This window comes from Apostichopus japonicus, chromosome 13 (assembly GCF_037975245.1).
Source record: "Apostichopus japonicus isolate 1M-3 chromosome 13, ASM3797524v1, whole genome shotgun sequence".
NCBI classification, from domain to species: domain Eukaryota; kingdom Metazoa; phylum Echinodermata; class Holothuroidea; order Aspidochirotida; family Stichopodidae; genus Apostichopus; species Apostichopus japonicus.
The window spans coordinates 10,361,318-10,379,498 of NC_092573.1; the positions used below are offsets into that span (position 1 = coordinate 10,361,318).

The 18,181-nt window shown below is 37.4% G+C and overlaps 1 protein-coding gene across 2 annotated transcripts in view; it reads right to left on the reverse strand.

The window, feature by feature from the left end:
- Positions 1-2,882: 2,882 nt before the first annotated feature.
- LOC139978160 (semaphorin-1A-like) overlaps positions 2,883-18,181 on the reverse strand; it is an 81,201-nt gene continuing 65,902 nt past the window's right edge. For both annotated transcript variants that reach the window (XM_071988067.1, XM_071988066.1), the window contains 11 exons: positions 16,839-16,929; positions 14,779-14,907; positions 13,267-13,355; positions 9,025-9,166; positions 8,508-8,571; positions 7,946-8,090; positions 7,444-7,648; positions 6,259-6,490; positions 5,544-5,624; positions 4,793-4,830; positions 2,883-3,915 (listed from right to left, as the gene is read on the reverse strand). In XM_071988067.1, coding sequence (XP_071844168.1) covers positions 3,869-3,915; positions 4,793-4,830; positions 5,544-5,624; positions 6,259-6,490; positions 7,444-7,648; positions 7,946-8,090; positions 8,508-8,571; positions 9,025-9,166; positions 13,267-13,355; positions 14,779-14,907; positions 16,839-16,929 — 1,263 coding nt within the window. In that variant the 3' untranslated portion in view covers positions 2,883-3,868. The remainder of the gene's footprint in view (positions 3,916-4,792; positions 4,831-5,543; positions 5,625-6,258; positions 6,491-7,443; positions 7,649-7,945; positions 8,091-8,507; positions 8,572-9,024; positions 9,167-13,266; positions 13,356-14,778; positions 14,908-16,838; positions 16,930-18,181) is intronic.

An 18,181-nucleotide genomic window follows, 5' to 3' on the forward strand; every position in this document is an offset into this window, starting at 1 on the left:
AAGCAAATATTAACTGCCCAGTAGTTTCATCCTTCATGTAAAGACTAGAAATTGAATTCCTTAGTTCCAAACGAACATGCAGCTCTAAATGAACTTTCATTTGCCTTCTGAATTGTACTTTGAATAGCAGGTATCCCCAGCTTTGTTTGATTTTTTTGGTTGACTATGTTTTTTTTACACTGTTGAATCTGGTTATGGTGAACCATACAAAACTAGAACACATTTTTGTTAGAAATTATATTCAAAATGTTATATTTGATTCATTAATAGGTGAGATTGCAGGTTAATTTTCCATTCACCATTCCGATTCTTTTGATTAGCATAAAACTATTAATACTTATTAGATTAACACTATTAATACTTATTAGCATAACACTAATGCTATTTGCATGATAACAATAATGCAAAACCATATTAATGAACTGAACACACAAGAGTACCAAACTCTTATCAGTATTAAGAAAGACATGTCAAAATGCTTCCCTAAGACAAGACACAGGTGTTAAAATGAGTGATGGTACGAACAACAATGTAGAAATGTAGATAATACAAAAGACAAAAGATGTAATGAAAGACAATGAAGCATTATGAAACATTTTCTGACAAAAGCATGTGACAAATATGACGTGAATGAATGGGAATTAGAGAAGGCCGGAAGCGATATATAGATTCCGACGGATGTCGTTGACGCAAAATGCCGTGATGATTACAGAGTGACTCGAAGCAGCTGATGAAAAGATGTGTTACCATGGTAACCACAGTGTAGGAACATAATCTAATCAGACAGTAGGGAAAAACTCCTAGCATTACTTGACGATACACTCACAAAGTTGACAAGAATTTGACAAATTTATTGTTCTCATTTCCCCCACACAAGCTTCCACTTCACTGAATCCCACGTTAAACAATTTTAGAGAGAATTTACATCGAGAAAAAAAAAATTGAGACAAGGGAGATATGAAATGTAAGCATTTTGAGCAGTAGTCTTTCTTTATGTCAATTTTCACTGGGAAGAGATCACAAAGATTTATGCCATCAAAATCAATAAACCTGAACACTGCAAACCACTTGCTTGAAACTGTCCAAAATTCTTACGAGCAATTCATCATTTTTTATTACAATTACTAGTTTATCAGCAGAGGGTCTCTCTTTCGTTTGTCCTTTACTCATCTTTCAAATTTTCTTTTAGGTATTCGTTACGATTTTAATTTTTGACGTGTACAAAAACTCTGAAGACATCTTGGGAAGGTTTGGGTTTATCATGTACAGAAATATTCCAGCCAATAGCCCAGTACTCTATAATAACTGTTAGGATGACATGGTGAACCCTAAGTAATGTACCTTCTTCTTCCATATACAATACAAGACATAGATATTAATCAACACACAGCTGAGGGCTGGTCAGGGTTGGTTAGCTGCTGATTATAACATAATTCAACCACAGTGAGCTTACACAATGTCTTGACAGTGCAACCTACAAACATTATGATCTTGCTGGTTCGATATATACAGCTACAGTTATATTGCTCGTTAGTAAAACATTTCTTGCCCCAAAACAAGTAATTGCTACAGTACAGTTAACTGAAAAGTATTAATGTATGTGCGTCACATTGTGGTTGCCTTGCAAATCCAACCAACCGCTTTCTGTGGGGTTCGGACAGCTACTAACACTAACAATAACAAAACAAACTGTTCTCAATCATATTTTGTTTGCTTCAGAACATCATTTATGGATATCCATGAAACTATGTCTTCTTTCACAAACACACTTCCATCATTTGGAAGTTATTCTCCATGGTATGTTTTCCCCTCTCCCTGCTCCCACCTCTACTGACCCCTTGAATTTGAGAGAAGTCGATAGAAGAATAGACTCTAAAGCCCGGCAGCATCATCATCAAAACAGACTCTTGATATAATGACAATAGTCTCATGCATACGAAAAAGAATAAATATTTGCACTGGCTCGTCTAATACGAAAGCACACTACGTTGCAACTCTACAGCAGATAGCAGGGCTGGATGGTTTTATAAACAGCTGAGTCTTTTTTTGCCTCAAAAATCAACAGTCGGAGAATTATCCTTTTCCCGACGTTATTGATTTATGGGTGCCACCCCCATCCCATGGCAGCCACTGTTACTGAATTCAACTTGCTAAGACACATTCATTAGATAAATGTCTCTGCAAGGCTTTCTCAAGCATCCATCGATGCCGAAAATGCAAATTTCTCTGGAAGTGACGCAAAGGAGTGAAACTTAACACCCTTTTCCAGTATCGCAGGCATTTTGTTTTTTAAGGGTGGGATATTTTTATCAACAGGGGCATTCGGTGTTACTGCATGATATTAGGATACAAATATGAGCTGATTGAGTACCTAAGTACCAGACTTTTTACCTTTTTTTAAAGGATTGCTTTTGATCAAAGATCTGAAAGAAATTCTACCCCAGACGCTTGAAACTGAAAACGCTTCTCATTCGATGGAGACGGCCCAAGGGTTGAATGTAGGAAGGCAGGAAAACATCGCGACGAAACGCAGACACAACATGGAGTAGTGTCCGGGGGATTGACTCTACACTTAATTAGGCTTGGCTGTTTTGCTTATCATCCTCCTACAAAATACCATCGAATCTCTGCTTCTGGAATTAGCGTTTCAGGAGCACATGCTTATGGGGATTGAATTTCCACACACGTTTTTTTGCCGGGCAGCAGCAATCTGAGGTAAATCTCAAAATGAATATCAAGTGTTGGGGCACTTTTGTCTCTGAGAATCTGTAAAATTCTGTAAGGGTGTCTCTCTTTGCCGGGAACGAATGGCTTTAAGATTTGGGATATTGCCAAAAATAGATGAATGCAAGGCTGCTCAGCGAACATGAGACTTGTTTCAAAGAGGTGCTAGGTGTATGTTTGTTCCACTATCAGTGCAGTGAAAGCATTCCCCGTACCAATGAATGATTGCGATGCTGTTTTTGCACAACAGAATGATAGGCAGATATATGTATGACATAGGTATTAACAATACTTAGTGAGATACATAGCAACCTTAAAAAAGCTCTTTGCATAGGCTGCAAAGATATGATGAACTTCTGAGGATTGCCACTACTTTTTGCAAAGAGGCAACAACAAAAATTTAAAGTGTGGTATAGTGATCATTAATATACACCAATGTGTGCATATATATATATATATATATATGGATTTATATATATAAATATATAAATATATATATATATATGAATATATATATATATATGAAATAGGATATGAGGAAGTTACACTCTTTTGCGTTTGACTAATATAAAAGCATGGTGAAGAAGAATAAATACATAGGTGAGAAAATTGATTAGAGAGAGGGGGTGATTAGTTTTAGATGAGAGAGAGGGTGTAACTGAAACCTGTGAGGGTGATTTGTTAAGAAATGTGAAGGCAAGGAGAGGAGGGAGAGATGTTAGCTACGGAGAAGTGTGGTTTCTAAAATATCTCGAACTGTTTTGTCTACTTCATGTAATTAATTGTCAAATTAATATCATGGGCCTAATTAGAATCAACAATTGCAGTTTCTAAAACATTATATCTCTCTTCTCAGTCTAGTGTTAAGTGTACTGGTTATGATCTAACACTGCAGGTTCTAGGACTTGAGAAAAAAAATGGTTCTAAAAGACCAATGAATCGAAACACACACATCTTACTGGATGTTTCTGTGATGGAAGGATATCAAGTTCTATGCACTGTCGAAATAATTTCTGTTCAACGTGCACAGAATCATTAATCTATATCGTTTCCTGTCAAATTTGAAATTTGGCAGATGCTGGGAGAAAATTACTCTCCTCAAAGGAGATAATAATTTTTTTTTAAACGTAATACTAATTAAAGATCAATGGCGTAATAGGTTTAAGGACATCTGTAGAGACTTACCTATTTCTGATGAAGAGAATCCAATGAATGACGGACACGGAATTGTGGAAGTAAGAAGAGATGAAGAAATTAAACTATAAGGAATTAAATGATGTGTTCTGCACGTCTCCGACACATTGTATCAACATATTCCAAATGTTTGTCTAGCCTTTCACCTAGCCTGGTATTTGTTTTTTTGTATTTGTTTATTCAAAGATCCTAGTTCTCTACACGCACATCAAGGCAAATCCGTCTTGATTTATATTAAACAGCTACTTTGGTCTGTGTCAAGATAAACCTTGTCAGGAACAGATCCTATGTTAAGAGTGGAATTAAGGTCCTTGAGTGGCAACTAACAGCTACCAGGACTTTAGAAAGGAGGGGGTGTGGCTCTGGGATTGTTCAAAGCTCTGGGGGGGTTCTAAAGACTTTCCCCTCCCCCACCCCAGGATTGATTATCACTTTAGTTGTGCAATGGCATATTTAGGTTATACTCATGGCGGTGCTAATAACTACTTATAATATTTTGTGTTAAGTTAAAGATAGGGCACAGGGTAGGGGGTTTAAAGCCCTACCCTGGATCCACACTTGCCTACGGTAAACTATTCTTCATCAATATCAAAGTCAGATCTAACATATTCCTTGTATCATAAAGGTTACATAACTAGTTATGTCCCTCCTTTCATAACTGTCATATCCTTCCTGTATAATTGATAACTCCACCTGTTAATCTCTACCTATCAAATAAGGTCACACACACAAGCAAGTCAGACATCTCCCCCCCCCACAATCACCATTAATCCACCCCCCCTCCCCACGACCCACCTCTTCCCATCGACAACAAAGGTGAATGTCCAAACCGAACCTTAATTAAGTTAATTAAGTAAGCCCTAGGATTACTCACCTTCACATTCTTGTATATTTGTTACCTCTTGATCATCGCTGTAAATTTAAAAGGAAATCAGAGTTCATAAACGACATCCCAATCAACAAAGAGAATTTGTGCCAGAACGAGACACCGTCCTGACCGTAAGCTTTCCGGCTTGGGCCAGAGGAAATGTAATTATACAAGACAAAATAAGGATAATTTCCGTTATCTAATCAAATCAATTAACTGCAAACCAGTTCTCATGAAGAAGTAACCTTCATTTATAACCTAATCATATTCCACTATTATACATTTTGTCCATTTGTATTTAATAAAGCAGGCCTACGAGTGTTCAATGAAACATTACGTCCAGTAAATACATATAAGGTTGCAAATTAACAGCTTTGGACTGTTTTTCCTAAAATTTGGGGAAATATTACACAGAACTTTCCTACTGCATCTACCAATTGCACTCGGTATAGAAAGACAGTCTTTTGTTCATTTCACAGATTGCTGGCAAGTTTGTGGAGTAAGCTAAAAGTACTTATTCATTCTGGGTTAACTTTTCCAGCATAATGATTGGAGTGATGTTTTAATCTTCACTGAGGACAACAAAACCAAATAAAATTCAAAAGTCCCCCAAAAAAAGGTGCAACTTTGATGTAAAAGAATGCTTGATTATCCTTCATACACATAGCCACTTCAAATTAATTGCTGTGCAGAGCAAAACCAATTATTTTATAGTTTAACAAAAATAAGCAAAGACAGGACCAAGATATAAACTCACAATTCGTTTTTGCCCAATTCGAACTCGTAACATTTTTCACCGATGTTATTCCAGACGCAGAATGGATCTTGTATACAGGCACTGCAAGGACAAAGAACGGGGCAAACATTAACAAGGTGAAAGACAAATTTGTTATATAGATATATATATATATATATACAAAGGTATAATAACGCATCATATTATCCTCCTTCAAATAGACTTGACCTGAGTTACCATTCTGCTACCTGCATGATTGTCTTCTTGCGACAGCAAGAGTCCTTCTGTACCAATGACAAAGTAGGAATTGGCTGGCTATAGCTAGCTTAGGCTTATACATGCCTACCATATTATGCTGTACATGTGCCTGTTTCATAACTGAGGCTTTGCTATTAACATGTGACTCTTAATTAATCATAAAAAAATATCTAAAAAAATCTTGAGTTTGAAGTACTTATTGTGTAAGTTTCACAAGAAAATTTATAAGAAATAAATGTTTCATGTTTCGAGGTTTTCCTCCGCGAGAAGAATGCACAAGTAGCTAGGCTTAATACAGCCATGTACTGAGGGCGCTCTCTACAAACTGGTACAAAGGGTTACACATCTTTTTCTAAAGCCATGCCCGTATATAGTTTAAAACCAGTCCAAAAATGATTAAACAAAGATTGGATAAATTATTATTCAAAGATTGGGGATAACAATTTTCAAGTATTACTTCTCTCTCTCTCCCGCTTACCATCTTGATGTGTAGTTATCACATCTATGTAGAGGGAGCTCTATCACTGAGCTATTCGTCACCACCATTAACACATCCTTCTCAACGTGTTGTGCCGATATTGTTCTGATGACCTCTAGCTGCTTGACCCTCTCCTGGCAGTCCCGAGGAGTGACGTAAATTTTCTCCAGGAGGTTCGACCTAAACTTGTCCCCATCGGGAATGAGGACTACTTTCAATACTAATCCGTTTTCTGTTTGGTTAGAAAAGCAGACAAAGTAGAAAAAATAGTCATAGAATCATGTAAAAAAATGGAGCGGATAACATTTATCTGGGAAGGAATCTCGCTGGACTATTGAGCGCTATTTCAGAAACCTGTTCCCGCACTTTGAATTTCATATTTCATGCATGTTAGAGAAACATTTAGCTACATGCGATTATCTTCACATCTTGAAGAAATTTAGTCAACGTTGTAACGCTGCAAGTATTGAGGGAATTCCTTGCTAGTCTCACAATACTGTTTCTGGAAGCCAGGGTCAAATTTCTGGCTCCTGCTTTTGTACATCAACGGCTACGGCAAGAAAATACTTGTTTATTTTGGGGCTATTACATCTTACCCTGCAGTTATAACAAACATCCTTTGCCATCAACACATTATCTCTTAACCTTTGTCTTTCCTTTTTCTTTCCATTAGGATGTGACTTGATTATTAATTTAATGTTCTGATGTTGAAAGACTCTGCTCAAAGGACATTGAATGAGCATGAATGATCTTGAATTGTTCATCACAGGATGTAACTCACTCTCTTATTAAACAGTATTTGCTGTGTTGATAATGATGATGATTTATACTAACAGCAATGGTAAGCAATGATGAAGATACAAAACGAAAAATATAATGTTCTGTTTTCTTTTCTTACTTACTACACAACTTTGAATTCCCTTTACAGATACAGCAAGAGGGAGCACCACTTTGGGCTTTACATTTGACCAGTTTACACAGAAGTGGATGCTTAAGAAAGAAGAACCAGAGTGAAAGTGTTCACTTTAAATGATTCTAGCAACACCCCAAGAAACCTTAAACACGACTACTCAATTGCAAACGTATCGACATGATGATTTCTTCTTTTTTTTTTTTTGGAAGGGGGGGGGAGGGGGGGGAGGGGGGAAGGGGGGGAATTTAACAAAACCTGTTTGTGATTTGTACCTGTTCCTAAATATATGATGTTATATAGAATTCCATCTTTGCCCGTCTGTTTGTAAACTGCTATCTGGGTCAGCCTGTAGTCTGCTCGCGTCAGATCAAATATGGGGTACGGATCCCCGTAACTAGGGACCGCTTGGTCCATCAGGGGATGACTCGTTATAAACTCCAAATTATCATCCGACTGCCTCTTGGAATCTAAGGAACACTGAGAAGACAAAAATATAAATACATAAACAGTGAGAAACATTATAATAATAACAACAACACTTTAATATACATATTTACATGTGTTTGTTTTTTTCTTTCTACCTTAATTCTGTCGTGTCAATTCAACAAAGGAAGAAATTCTGGGCGATTTGTACCCGATCGAAAATCTAATACTAGAAAGGACAAAAAATTTGACCAATATTAAATTCTTTGGAATATTACTGCAACAAATATTCATCCTTATTTTTTATGGTGAAAAGTTGTAAAGGGTGAGTCGATATGGGATACTACTTACATTGCCCGGTCTTGGCTTCTTTTCCATATCCCTCGGCAACGCATACCAGTTACCAGAATTCTGTGTCTTGAACTGGCCTTCGTTAAATATCTCCCGGATAACTTGCATATCGAAAACACAAACAGCAGAGCCTGGAATCTCGTGTCTAACAAAATGTGAAGAGAACACAGGAGTTAAAGACATTAGCATGGACGAAAAGAGTCATAACATAACCTTATAACCTTCCAGAAACCGTGGCAATTTGGCAACACAAATCCCCTGCAGGGTTAGTGAGTGCACCACACCTTACAAGCAAACTTCCATGTATCTCATAATACATGTATATGTAGCATACACCATGGGTTAAACCATCTAAGAAAATTCCCCTCAAAATTTTAGTTAGATTTGTTGTCCTGCGAAACTGAACTCCTTCGTTGTTGCTGTGAATGAAAAACTTGTTTGGGTATCGTTGCAGAATTTACAATATATATATTGCATTACACAACACAACAATTAAATTTAACTTCGGAGAAAACAAAACACAAGTTGGACCGAATGGTAGAGAATGGAGGTGAATACTTACTCTCCTGTGCTGAAGACACCGTAAAACATCCTCTCATCTCCTTCACCGACCATCCATACATCCTCTGCAAACAATAACAAAATAATTCAGGTCAGTTATGGAGACGATTGCCAACAGAAGCTTACCATGAAAATGACTCTCATTTTGGGGTCAAGGTTTTTTACATTCGAAAAAAAACTTAAGAAGATATCCCACTTAAAATATTCTTTGAGAGGTTTGTTTAAACAAGAATGGAGAAACTTATGATAACAGAGTGTCCTTAGTATCTAGAGGAATTCAATATTACATAAACACTTATTAGGGATCCTATTACTCTTACTATAATTACTCAACCCTCCCAAATCCAGGTGTCAAACCTTCTGACAAATACCAAACCTTTAGGCTCTGTCCAGAGGTTTTGAATAAAACGCTGACAGAAGACTGCGGAAAACTTTGATAGGAGGGGAGGAGGGGGGGGGCGGACTTAAGGGTGGCAGGAACGGGGCCGGAAGCAAAATCAAGGTTTTCGCAAACTTACGTAAATAATTAAAATAGAATGGATACGCTCCAGGAAATGAACAGTTGAGTCGTGCCTTCTGGTACGTGGTCCATTTTTCTTCCAGGATGTACGCTCCGCCCAGGTCAGACTTGCAGACTTTGCCGACCCTGGCATATATTGCCTGAGGGAGGAGGGAGACAACATTAGCACCGTCACAAACGACGAACATTCAAATTACGCATACATACATCTCAGCTAAAATAGAATTGAAAAATCTGATATTCCCAGCACCGAGACATGAGCTAATAAATGTTGATCAACTTTGACACAGAAAGAGAGGAGGTTGTGAAACACCGGTCCAGGACGAATGAGGTGAGACAAACGAAGTACTATTACGAAGAGATTATGAACATTCTGAGAGGTAAAGCGCGAACGAAATGAGATACAATGTAAATTGAAAGTTAATGGAGCGTAGTAACACAGGGGCATCAGAAGGGGGGGGGAGGGTAATCTAACTAGAATAAATGCAAGAAACTGTGCAAATTGTGAGAAAAAAAAATCTTTTTTTTTTCAAATCCCCAAAGGAAAACCAAAGGGCATTGCAATTTGTTGATAGATTTAGTTTAGGGGGTACACTTTTCATTTAAATCTGCAATGATACTTTAGGTCCTGTCACCACGCATCTAGGATTTGAGTGGTTAACTGATCCTAGGCCTATTTCCTCCTACAACTCAAGATTGATTCTGACAGGTTATAAATCACAGCCAACAGTACTCTCTCTCCCCCCCCCCCCCCCCCCTTTCTATCCTGCCTTTTTTTCACTTGCTGAAAGCCTAAAATGCCAGCACATGTCCTCTGACATAAAATGAAAGCCTAGACTTGTGGCATAACAAAATAATCTTCCTTTGCCTTAGAGGGCTTTTAGAGCAAACAAGACAATGACCTTTCGAATTGAGGTCAAGTTGTTTTAAGCACAGAACCCAAACTTGCCCTTCTATGGGTATGGATGAGATTAAGTAACATTTCTGCTAATTTCTGAAGAAGAAAAAAATTGCCATAAAGCAAGTTTTTTTTCTTTTCCTTTTTAACATCATCCAACTGTGGATGATTGAAGTACTCAATGTTTTGTTGAATTGTTGATAGTAACCTAACCTTCTTCTTCATAATTGTTACTCAGCTCGGATTACAACAACACAAAGTTACTTTTGAAAGAAATACATGAAATCTACAGTAAATTAACAATTTGTCCTTGGATAATGTTATCAAGGTTTTTTTAAATATTGTTTGGTTAAAAGAAAAAAAAAAAACTTAATAAGCTGATGATATTAACATAGATACTGAAATAAATGTGAGAAAAACAACCATTTCACTGATTGAAAAACTTAGTGACAAGAGCCCAAGGGCACTGTGGTTCCTTGCTTGGGGTATATGGCAATACACATAATATTATCAAGCAAGATTAGGCTCAAATAGTCCCAGTAATTGTGGTCCTACATGTTCCCATAAAGTAACCAACACTATAGCCAACACTTTTGTGATCACAATATGTGATCGGATTTTTGATCAAAAGGCACTTTTGAGATCTAAATATGGCATCGAAAATGTAAGAAATATATGAGACCTACAAGCGTGTCAACAGATATGATAACATTGGTGACCTCAGATGACATGACCTTTAAGTTTCAAAATGTTCCACCACCCCATTCACAACTTGTCCCAAAATATCAACCATGTCACACCTTGGCATTGAGATTTAATTGCATTAAATGTCTAAAAATTAACTTTGAACTTGTATACATAACTTCACACACAAAAGGTCACCCGGAGGTCAACCAATTGACATTTTTGATCGGTGAGACCTAAATAGAGCATGACTGTAAAAATTCAAACATTTTTTCTTTGCCCATTTTCTCCCCCCAAAATACTACTTTTTTAACATTAGCTGACCTTTGGTGACCTTGTATCACATGACCGTTAAGTTTGAAAATATTCCCCTATACCATTTGCAACTACTCCAAAAATATCAACCTTGTCACACCTTGGAACTGGGAGTTTTTGCACTAAATGTCTGAAAATTAACTTTGACCTCATGTAACTTCGCACACGAAGGTCACACAGGGGTCAACCCATTGACATTTATTATCAGAAGGTACCTTTAACATCTGAAAATAGCATCGAAACTGTAAAAATCCACAAAACACGAAAAGATCACCAGAGGTCAAATTGAGGTCAAGGGTCACCCAGATGCGGATCGACGATTGGATTACATTGAAGCAACTCCCAACCCTAAAGGACAATTTGTTCTCAAGTTATCGCAAAAATACTAGTTTTTTATCATTAATTGACCTTTGGTGACCTTGTATCACATGACCGTTAAGTTTGAAAATATTCCCCTATACCATTTGCAACTACTCCAAAAATATCAACCTTGTCACACCTTGGAACTGGGAGTTATTGCACTAAATATGTGAAAATTAACTTTGACCTCATATAACTTCGCACACGAAGGTCACACGGGGGTCAACCCATTGACATTTATGATCAGAAGGTACCTTTAACATCCGAAAATAGCATCGAAACTGTAAAAATCCACAAAACACGAAAAGGTCACCAGAGGTCAAATTGAGGTCAAGGGTCACCCAGATGCGGGTCGATAATTGAATTACATTGAAGCAACTCCCAACCCTAAAAGACAATTTGTTCTCAAGTTATCGCAAAAATACTAGTTTTTTATCATTAATTGACCTTTGGTGACCTCGGATCACATGACCGTTAAGTTTGAAAATATTCCCCTATACCATTTGCAACTTGTCTCAAAATATGTACTGTGTATCACCTTGGCACTGGGAGTTATTACACTAAATGTCTGAAAATTAACTTTGACCTCATTTAACTTAACATACAAAGGTCACCTTGGGTCAACTTATTGATATTATTGATTGATGAGACCTAAATAGAGCATCAAACTATACAAATTCAAACATTTTTTTCTTTGCCCATTTTCTACCCCCAAAATACTAGTTTTTTAACATTAATTGACCTTTGGTGACCTCGGATCACATGACCGTTAAGTTTGAAAATATTCCCCTATACCATTTGCAACTTGTCAAAAAATATCAACCATGTCACACCTTGGAACTGGGAGTTGTTGCATTAAATGTCTGAAAATTAACTTTGACCTCGTATAACTTCGCACACGAAGGTCACACGGGTGTCAACCAATTGACATTTTTGATCGGAAGGTACCTTTGATATCCAAATCTAGCATCAAAACCAAACATTTTCTTTTTTGCTCGTTTCCTCCCAAAATAAGCACATTTTTTCTAATGTGACCTTTGACCTTTTGACCATGGTTTCAGATGTAGTTTAATCTCCTGATTCCAAAAAACAAAACGAAAAGTCTGTACAACCATCCTAACTCCGACCGAAAAACTTTGACCCCATATCACTTCGCACATAAAGGTCACACGGGGTCAACCTATTGACATTTATGATCAGAAGGTACCTTTGACATCTGAAAATAGCATCAAAACTGTAAAAATCCACAAAAACAAGTAAAGGTCACCAGAGGTCAAATTGAGGTCAAGGGTCACCCAGATGCGGATCGACAATTGGATAACATTGAAGCAACTCCCAACCCTAACGGACATTTTGTTCTCAAGTTATTGCAAAAATACTAGTTTTTTATCATTAATTGACCTTTGTTGACCTTCGATCACATTACCGTTATGTTTGGAAACGATCCCTTACCCCATTCACAACTACTCCCAAAATATCAACCATGTCGGACCCTGTCAATGGGAGTTATTGCTGTTTTTAATATATTGGTTTTTGGCATCTAACTGACCTTTGGTGACCTTTGCGGGCACCAAAAACAATAGGGATCTTCCTCTCACTATGGGCTATCCACCCAACAAGTTTGATCATGATACATCATTTCCTTATTGAGATATCGTGTACACAAGCCAAGCGTCACATACACACACACACACACACACACGCCAAGTTGAACGCATAGGTTCCTTGCTTTGCAAAAAGCAAGGAACCAAAAATGGGGAACCATAATATACCATGATACGATCTCTAACATGATACGTACAGTACAAAATTTGCAATGTCCAATCAAGCAGTTTCACTTTGAGAGTAATTTGCTCTTTCTTGGTCCTCCCCACCCACCCCCCCCCCCCTCATTAGACTAGCAAGTAGAGACACAGCCCTCAACACTAAGAATCTAATTTTTTTTTTTTTTTATAAATATGCGATCTTGGGGCTTGAACTTACGTCGCCAGAGTTGACATGTTCCACTGCTATTTCTCTAAAAAAGACTAGAATCCATTCATCGACTTCAAAAGACTGGATAAAGGTAGGACCTGCAAGAAAGGGGCAAAAAGAAGAAGAGGTATACTTTATCATCAGTTCTCAGTTCAGTGCGAGTAGTGCAGCAGTTGTGTGTAGATATCTGGGGAACTGTAGTAATGAGTAATAGTAAAGATGTGTTGTGATTGGATGATGCCAGATGTTACATAACAATCACAATGCATATGAGAATGTAAACTGACCCCTTACATTTGATCGCTTCCTTTAATCTCGTCTCATCAGAGCTTATTCTCTCAAAATTTCACATCACGGTCTTCATTGATATTTTGTGTAATGGATTTTTAGAGTTGGACCCTTTTTACTGTTGAGTTGTACACATCACATGACTAAGGGTATTTTAAGGAGTTATACACAAAGCAACACACACACACACAAATGAAAGCTAAAGGGTTTTCTTCTAAATTTGCTCACTGTTCCTGTAAAGGTCAGTTGTTTTTGTCAAAACATTTATAAGCTTTCTAAAAAAAAAAATATTCAGAAGAAGAAATGAATAAACATCTCTCATTAGTTCTCAGATACCCTTTGAGAGGGATCAAAACAAATTTGGAACACATAACAAACAAATAAACAAATGAACCAAAACAACAAACCCAAAGTTAAATAGTCTTACGGTCGTCTTGCTTTATCCAGTTTGGTTGTGATAATAAATCTTATAATCTCCAATCGATGTTTTTGTTTGAGACTATAATCAATGATCAAAGATCAAAACAGGCCCAGATTCAAAGGCCACAGCCACACCAAGAAATCAACAAAGTCACGAACAACACTGCTCATTAAACAAATATGTACACACCTATTGAGATTTACCTCTTCCTTGAACTTTACAAGAGCATTGTTTTGTTTGTTTGTTTGTGTTTTTGAAAGATAAGAGTTCCTTGAAATGTTCAGGTGGGGGGAAGGAGGGGAGTTGGATATTGCTCTGGTGAAATCATGTCAAACACTACACTACCTTTGTACACTAACTTCAAAAAAGTAAATATGCTTTTTAGCTTAAAAGGACACGGGTCATGGTTTACCACACAATCTGTTCGGTCTGTTTGGAGAATTTTGAGTCTGCGAAACACTTTGGTTGTAAAGATTGTTTTTGCCAATGGCAGGATTATTCATGTTCTATGACCTAGCTAAAGCTTGGAGTGGACATGTGGAGGTAAGAGAGGGGGGAGGGGGGTAAAGGGAGGAGGAGAGGGATAAGACAGTATACAAGAGGAACACAGAGAGGCATGAGAACTTCAAACTAAAGATAGTTAGTCAGGAGTTGTAATGTTCCTCCAAAGTTTTACAGACTGCTAAGAATTTAAGAGTAATTTTAATAAACCATGTGATCACAGTCAACTTATCATATGGAATGTGTTTAGGGGCCAATCTATAGAAAAAGTGAGATTACTTAGAAAAGTTAAGTGGAGGGAATTTACTCACTATTGAACCACTTGGCATCAGCTTCTCGACTCCTCAACTCGACGATATCCGACTGGCCGACGCTACTTCTATAGACCAAGGAATCCCGACCGGAGTAGTCTCCTACGGTTGCTGTATATAAGGCCCTATCTGTTAACGAATCAAAATGTATACATAGAAAAATATCAACACAGATATGATACAAGAATATCGCACCTACATCCTCCATCCACGAGGATATTCTTCCCAGATACTGTCACTTGCAACCTCCATAATCACTGTACTGTACACAATGCCAAGATCATGTACTGTATGAAAGGCCCACCCGCCCACATTGGGTTGAACCATGTTTTAAAAGGTTATATAAACTATAAGACCCTGTATTCTTAGAACATATGCAAATTTAATAACAGGCAAAGATAGATCATAGGAAGTGTAAAGTCTGTCAGACCATGAGTTTTTTAATTAATCCCACCCTGTCTCTATCATCATACTCCATTCACTAACCCTAGTGTTGGTGTTTATTAAATACATTTTCCTCCACCTCCCCCCCCCTCCACCCTCCCTCCCTCACTCGACTCCCTCCCTCTTCCACAACACAAGTTGCAGCAAACCAACATTATAAATTTTATTAAAGTATTGAGGTGGTTTGGAACTTTGCATCGCTGTGACAAAACCATCAAATTTTACACACAAAGCTGAAATCCCTTCCTGAGAAGCTGAGATTGTATTAAAGTCAGAAGGTTAATGCAGTTCTTAAGAGTTTATTGCTCCCTCAAAAATCCAACATATGTAATTTTCTTCCCCATGACACAATGAAACATTTCACATTTTCAAAGTTTTTGAAGTTGACACAACCCTGATGTCATCTGTAACTGTGCGCATTTTGATGGGCTTGATAAAACCAGATGTTTTTTTTAGACAGCTTAGATTTCCTGTACTTGTGAAGTATTGAGTCACTGACAATATGGGACAGCCTGTGCACAGCTTTCAAAGATCACCCTTCATCCAGGCGACCAGAAACCCTTAAATTGAAAAGTAGGACTTTCTGGATGCAAAATTGTTTCTGATTAAGCCTCTATTTCTCTCAGGGGAAGATGAAATTGATTAGTGCACATATGTGTACATCAATGATTTATTGGCAAAGGGGCATATCTATGAACTGTAACGATATAACAAGACCAAGCCATCTGAAGATATCTAACCATGAAACTGTCACCACAGGAAGCAATACTGCTTATATCTCTGACTTAAATATTTCCTTTAGTGGGGATTATTTTTAGTTATGAGTCACAACCAGACAGTTACTCGGAATTAACTGTCAACAGTTAAATTAGTGCCAAATTTCGATAAAAGCATGCTGTCTGACCTACCTCAGTCTAGAAATCAGAGCCAAGACAATAACAAAAGAACAAAGGTTGACTACATGACATTAATACAAAGGGCTTTAAAGTCTTCCTCAGAGGAATAATCTCTCTGAAAGTAAGTTGAGGAAAGTGGGAAGAAATTGTCTTTTTATTGCCTTATTTCTACCGCCCTTTTACTTCCTTCTGTAAATATTTAATAATTTGATTACTTAAATATCAAAAATAATATTCTGCAATCATTAACGCAGAAACTAGCAAACAAGCAATAAAAAATGCCTCGGTCAGCTTTACTTTGTTCATATTAATACTTGTCTAAACATTTTGCAACAAGGAAGTCATGCAGGGTGACAGCCATCACTACTAAGTTTCATAGTTGTATGGAAGTGAACTGTTGCAACTTTTGAAAGCACTCGATTACATATATATATCCGCAAAATCATACACAAGAAGTGTCGGCCATAATGGCTTTCTACCTCTCCTACAATTTACACTTTTACAACCTACACAACTGGCAATCTTACACCTCCATACTTGAAACCCTACACTTTTGACATCATCTACCCACATTCCCACACATTCCCACACCCCGATTCAACATGTAATGTGTAAGATCATACTTGGAATTTAAACTTGGTTGCGTGAAAAATGAAACAAAACCGCAAACTGGAAGTTGTTTTTGCTTAGTCTAAATTTTAAAAGTTGCTTCATACAAACCTGCAAATAATGCTGTACTCTGCTGCCTGGGGTCAAATGGACATTTCCTTTGCCCATCCATTTCCTCTTCTGATTCGAGACTAGGATAATTCTTTAAATGAAAAAAAAGAAAAAGAAATCCTAGAGAGAAATCTCAATGAGAGACAGAAACTGATTTCTCCAATTAATACTTCAAAGTGTCAGCAGATTTTTAAAAATAAATCAAGGTTAATTGCAGCCCGGGCGCCCGTTGTTGTCCACTAAGCTGTAAATAAGTCCACTTTCTTTAATATACCTCGCACTGCACCTGTATAATTATTTTTATTTTTATAATTATTTCCTAAACTTAAACCAATTGTGGCCAAAACATTCTCCATAACAAACATCAGAAATAACAAAACACTTCAATCCAGTGACCAATCAGTGACCTTCAGAATACAACCACTCTTCCCCCCCCCCCACACTCCCCTTTATAGGAAAATGATCCCTTTTGCCTCCTTGGGGAGAACGAAACATTGAAAGTCATGGCCTCTCACAATCAGGTTATTTATTCTGCATTTTCTACGGAACTCAACTTCTCTCAATAATTTGGACTAAAAATACTCTTTGACAGTTTAAACGGATCGAGAAGCAAATGCAAACTTAGCAGGCACTTTGCATCTTCTAAGAGCAAAGTCCTCGGGGACTATATCTTAGAATCCGGAATCAATCGAAGCGTTAACTCGCTTCTGCCCATCGGCAAGTCTCCTGTTTAAGGAACGTTAATTGAGGCTTTCATTTCTCGGAGGCTGGGATCAAAATGACTGCGTGTATGTTCCCCACTCTGTGATATTATGTTTTAATGGATTTAGGAATGCACTCCCCGTGAATGTTTCTCAGCGTACGTCAAACCTATCGGTGACGATCGCAAAGCCGTCCAGAGTAATACACGTCAAGACGGTGGGTGCCAAGAAACAGGTATTTAAGCAAACCGCAGAGTCTACAGAAACGATGAGCGACGTTTCTTTGACGTCAGTACAGGTTAAGCGTGCAATTTGCAGACATTATGATTAAACTGGTTGCACAAATGGAGAAAATTTCAATGAATTTCATTCTACGAAAGGAATCAGTTGTCCACCCAGTATAAACTTCCGACAAAAAAAATACTTTAATTTCCTACATGCTTTCATGTTTACTGTTTATTTTTCTGATATGTGGCAACAGAGCCATTGGAGAGGGGGGGGTGTAGGCAAAAGTTTAAAAGTGCTTCATTGAGGATCGCTTTATCTTTTATTAAGATTACTCCTACTGGTTCCATTTTTATTATCTGAAAATTTAAAATATATAAAAGGAAAAGTAAAAAATACTGTCCGATAACAAAGTAA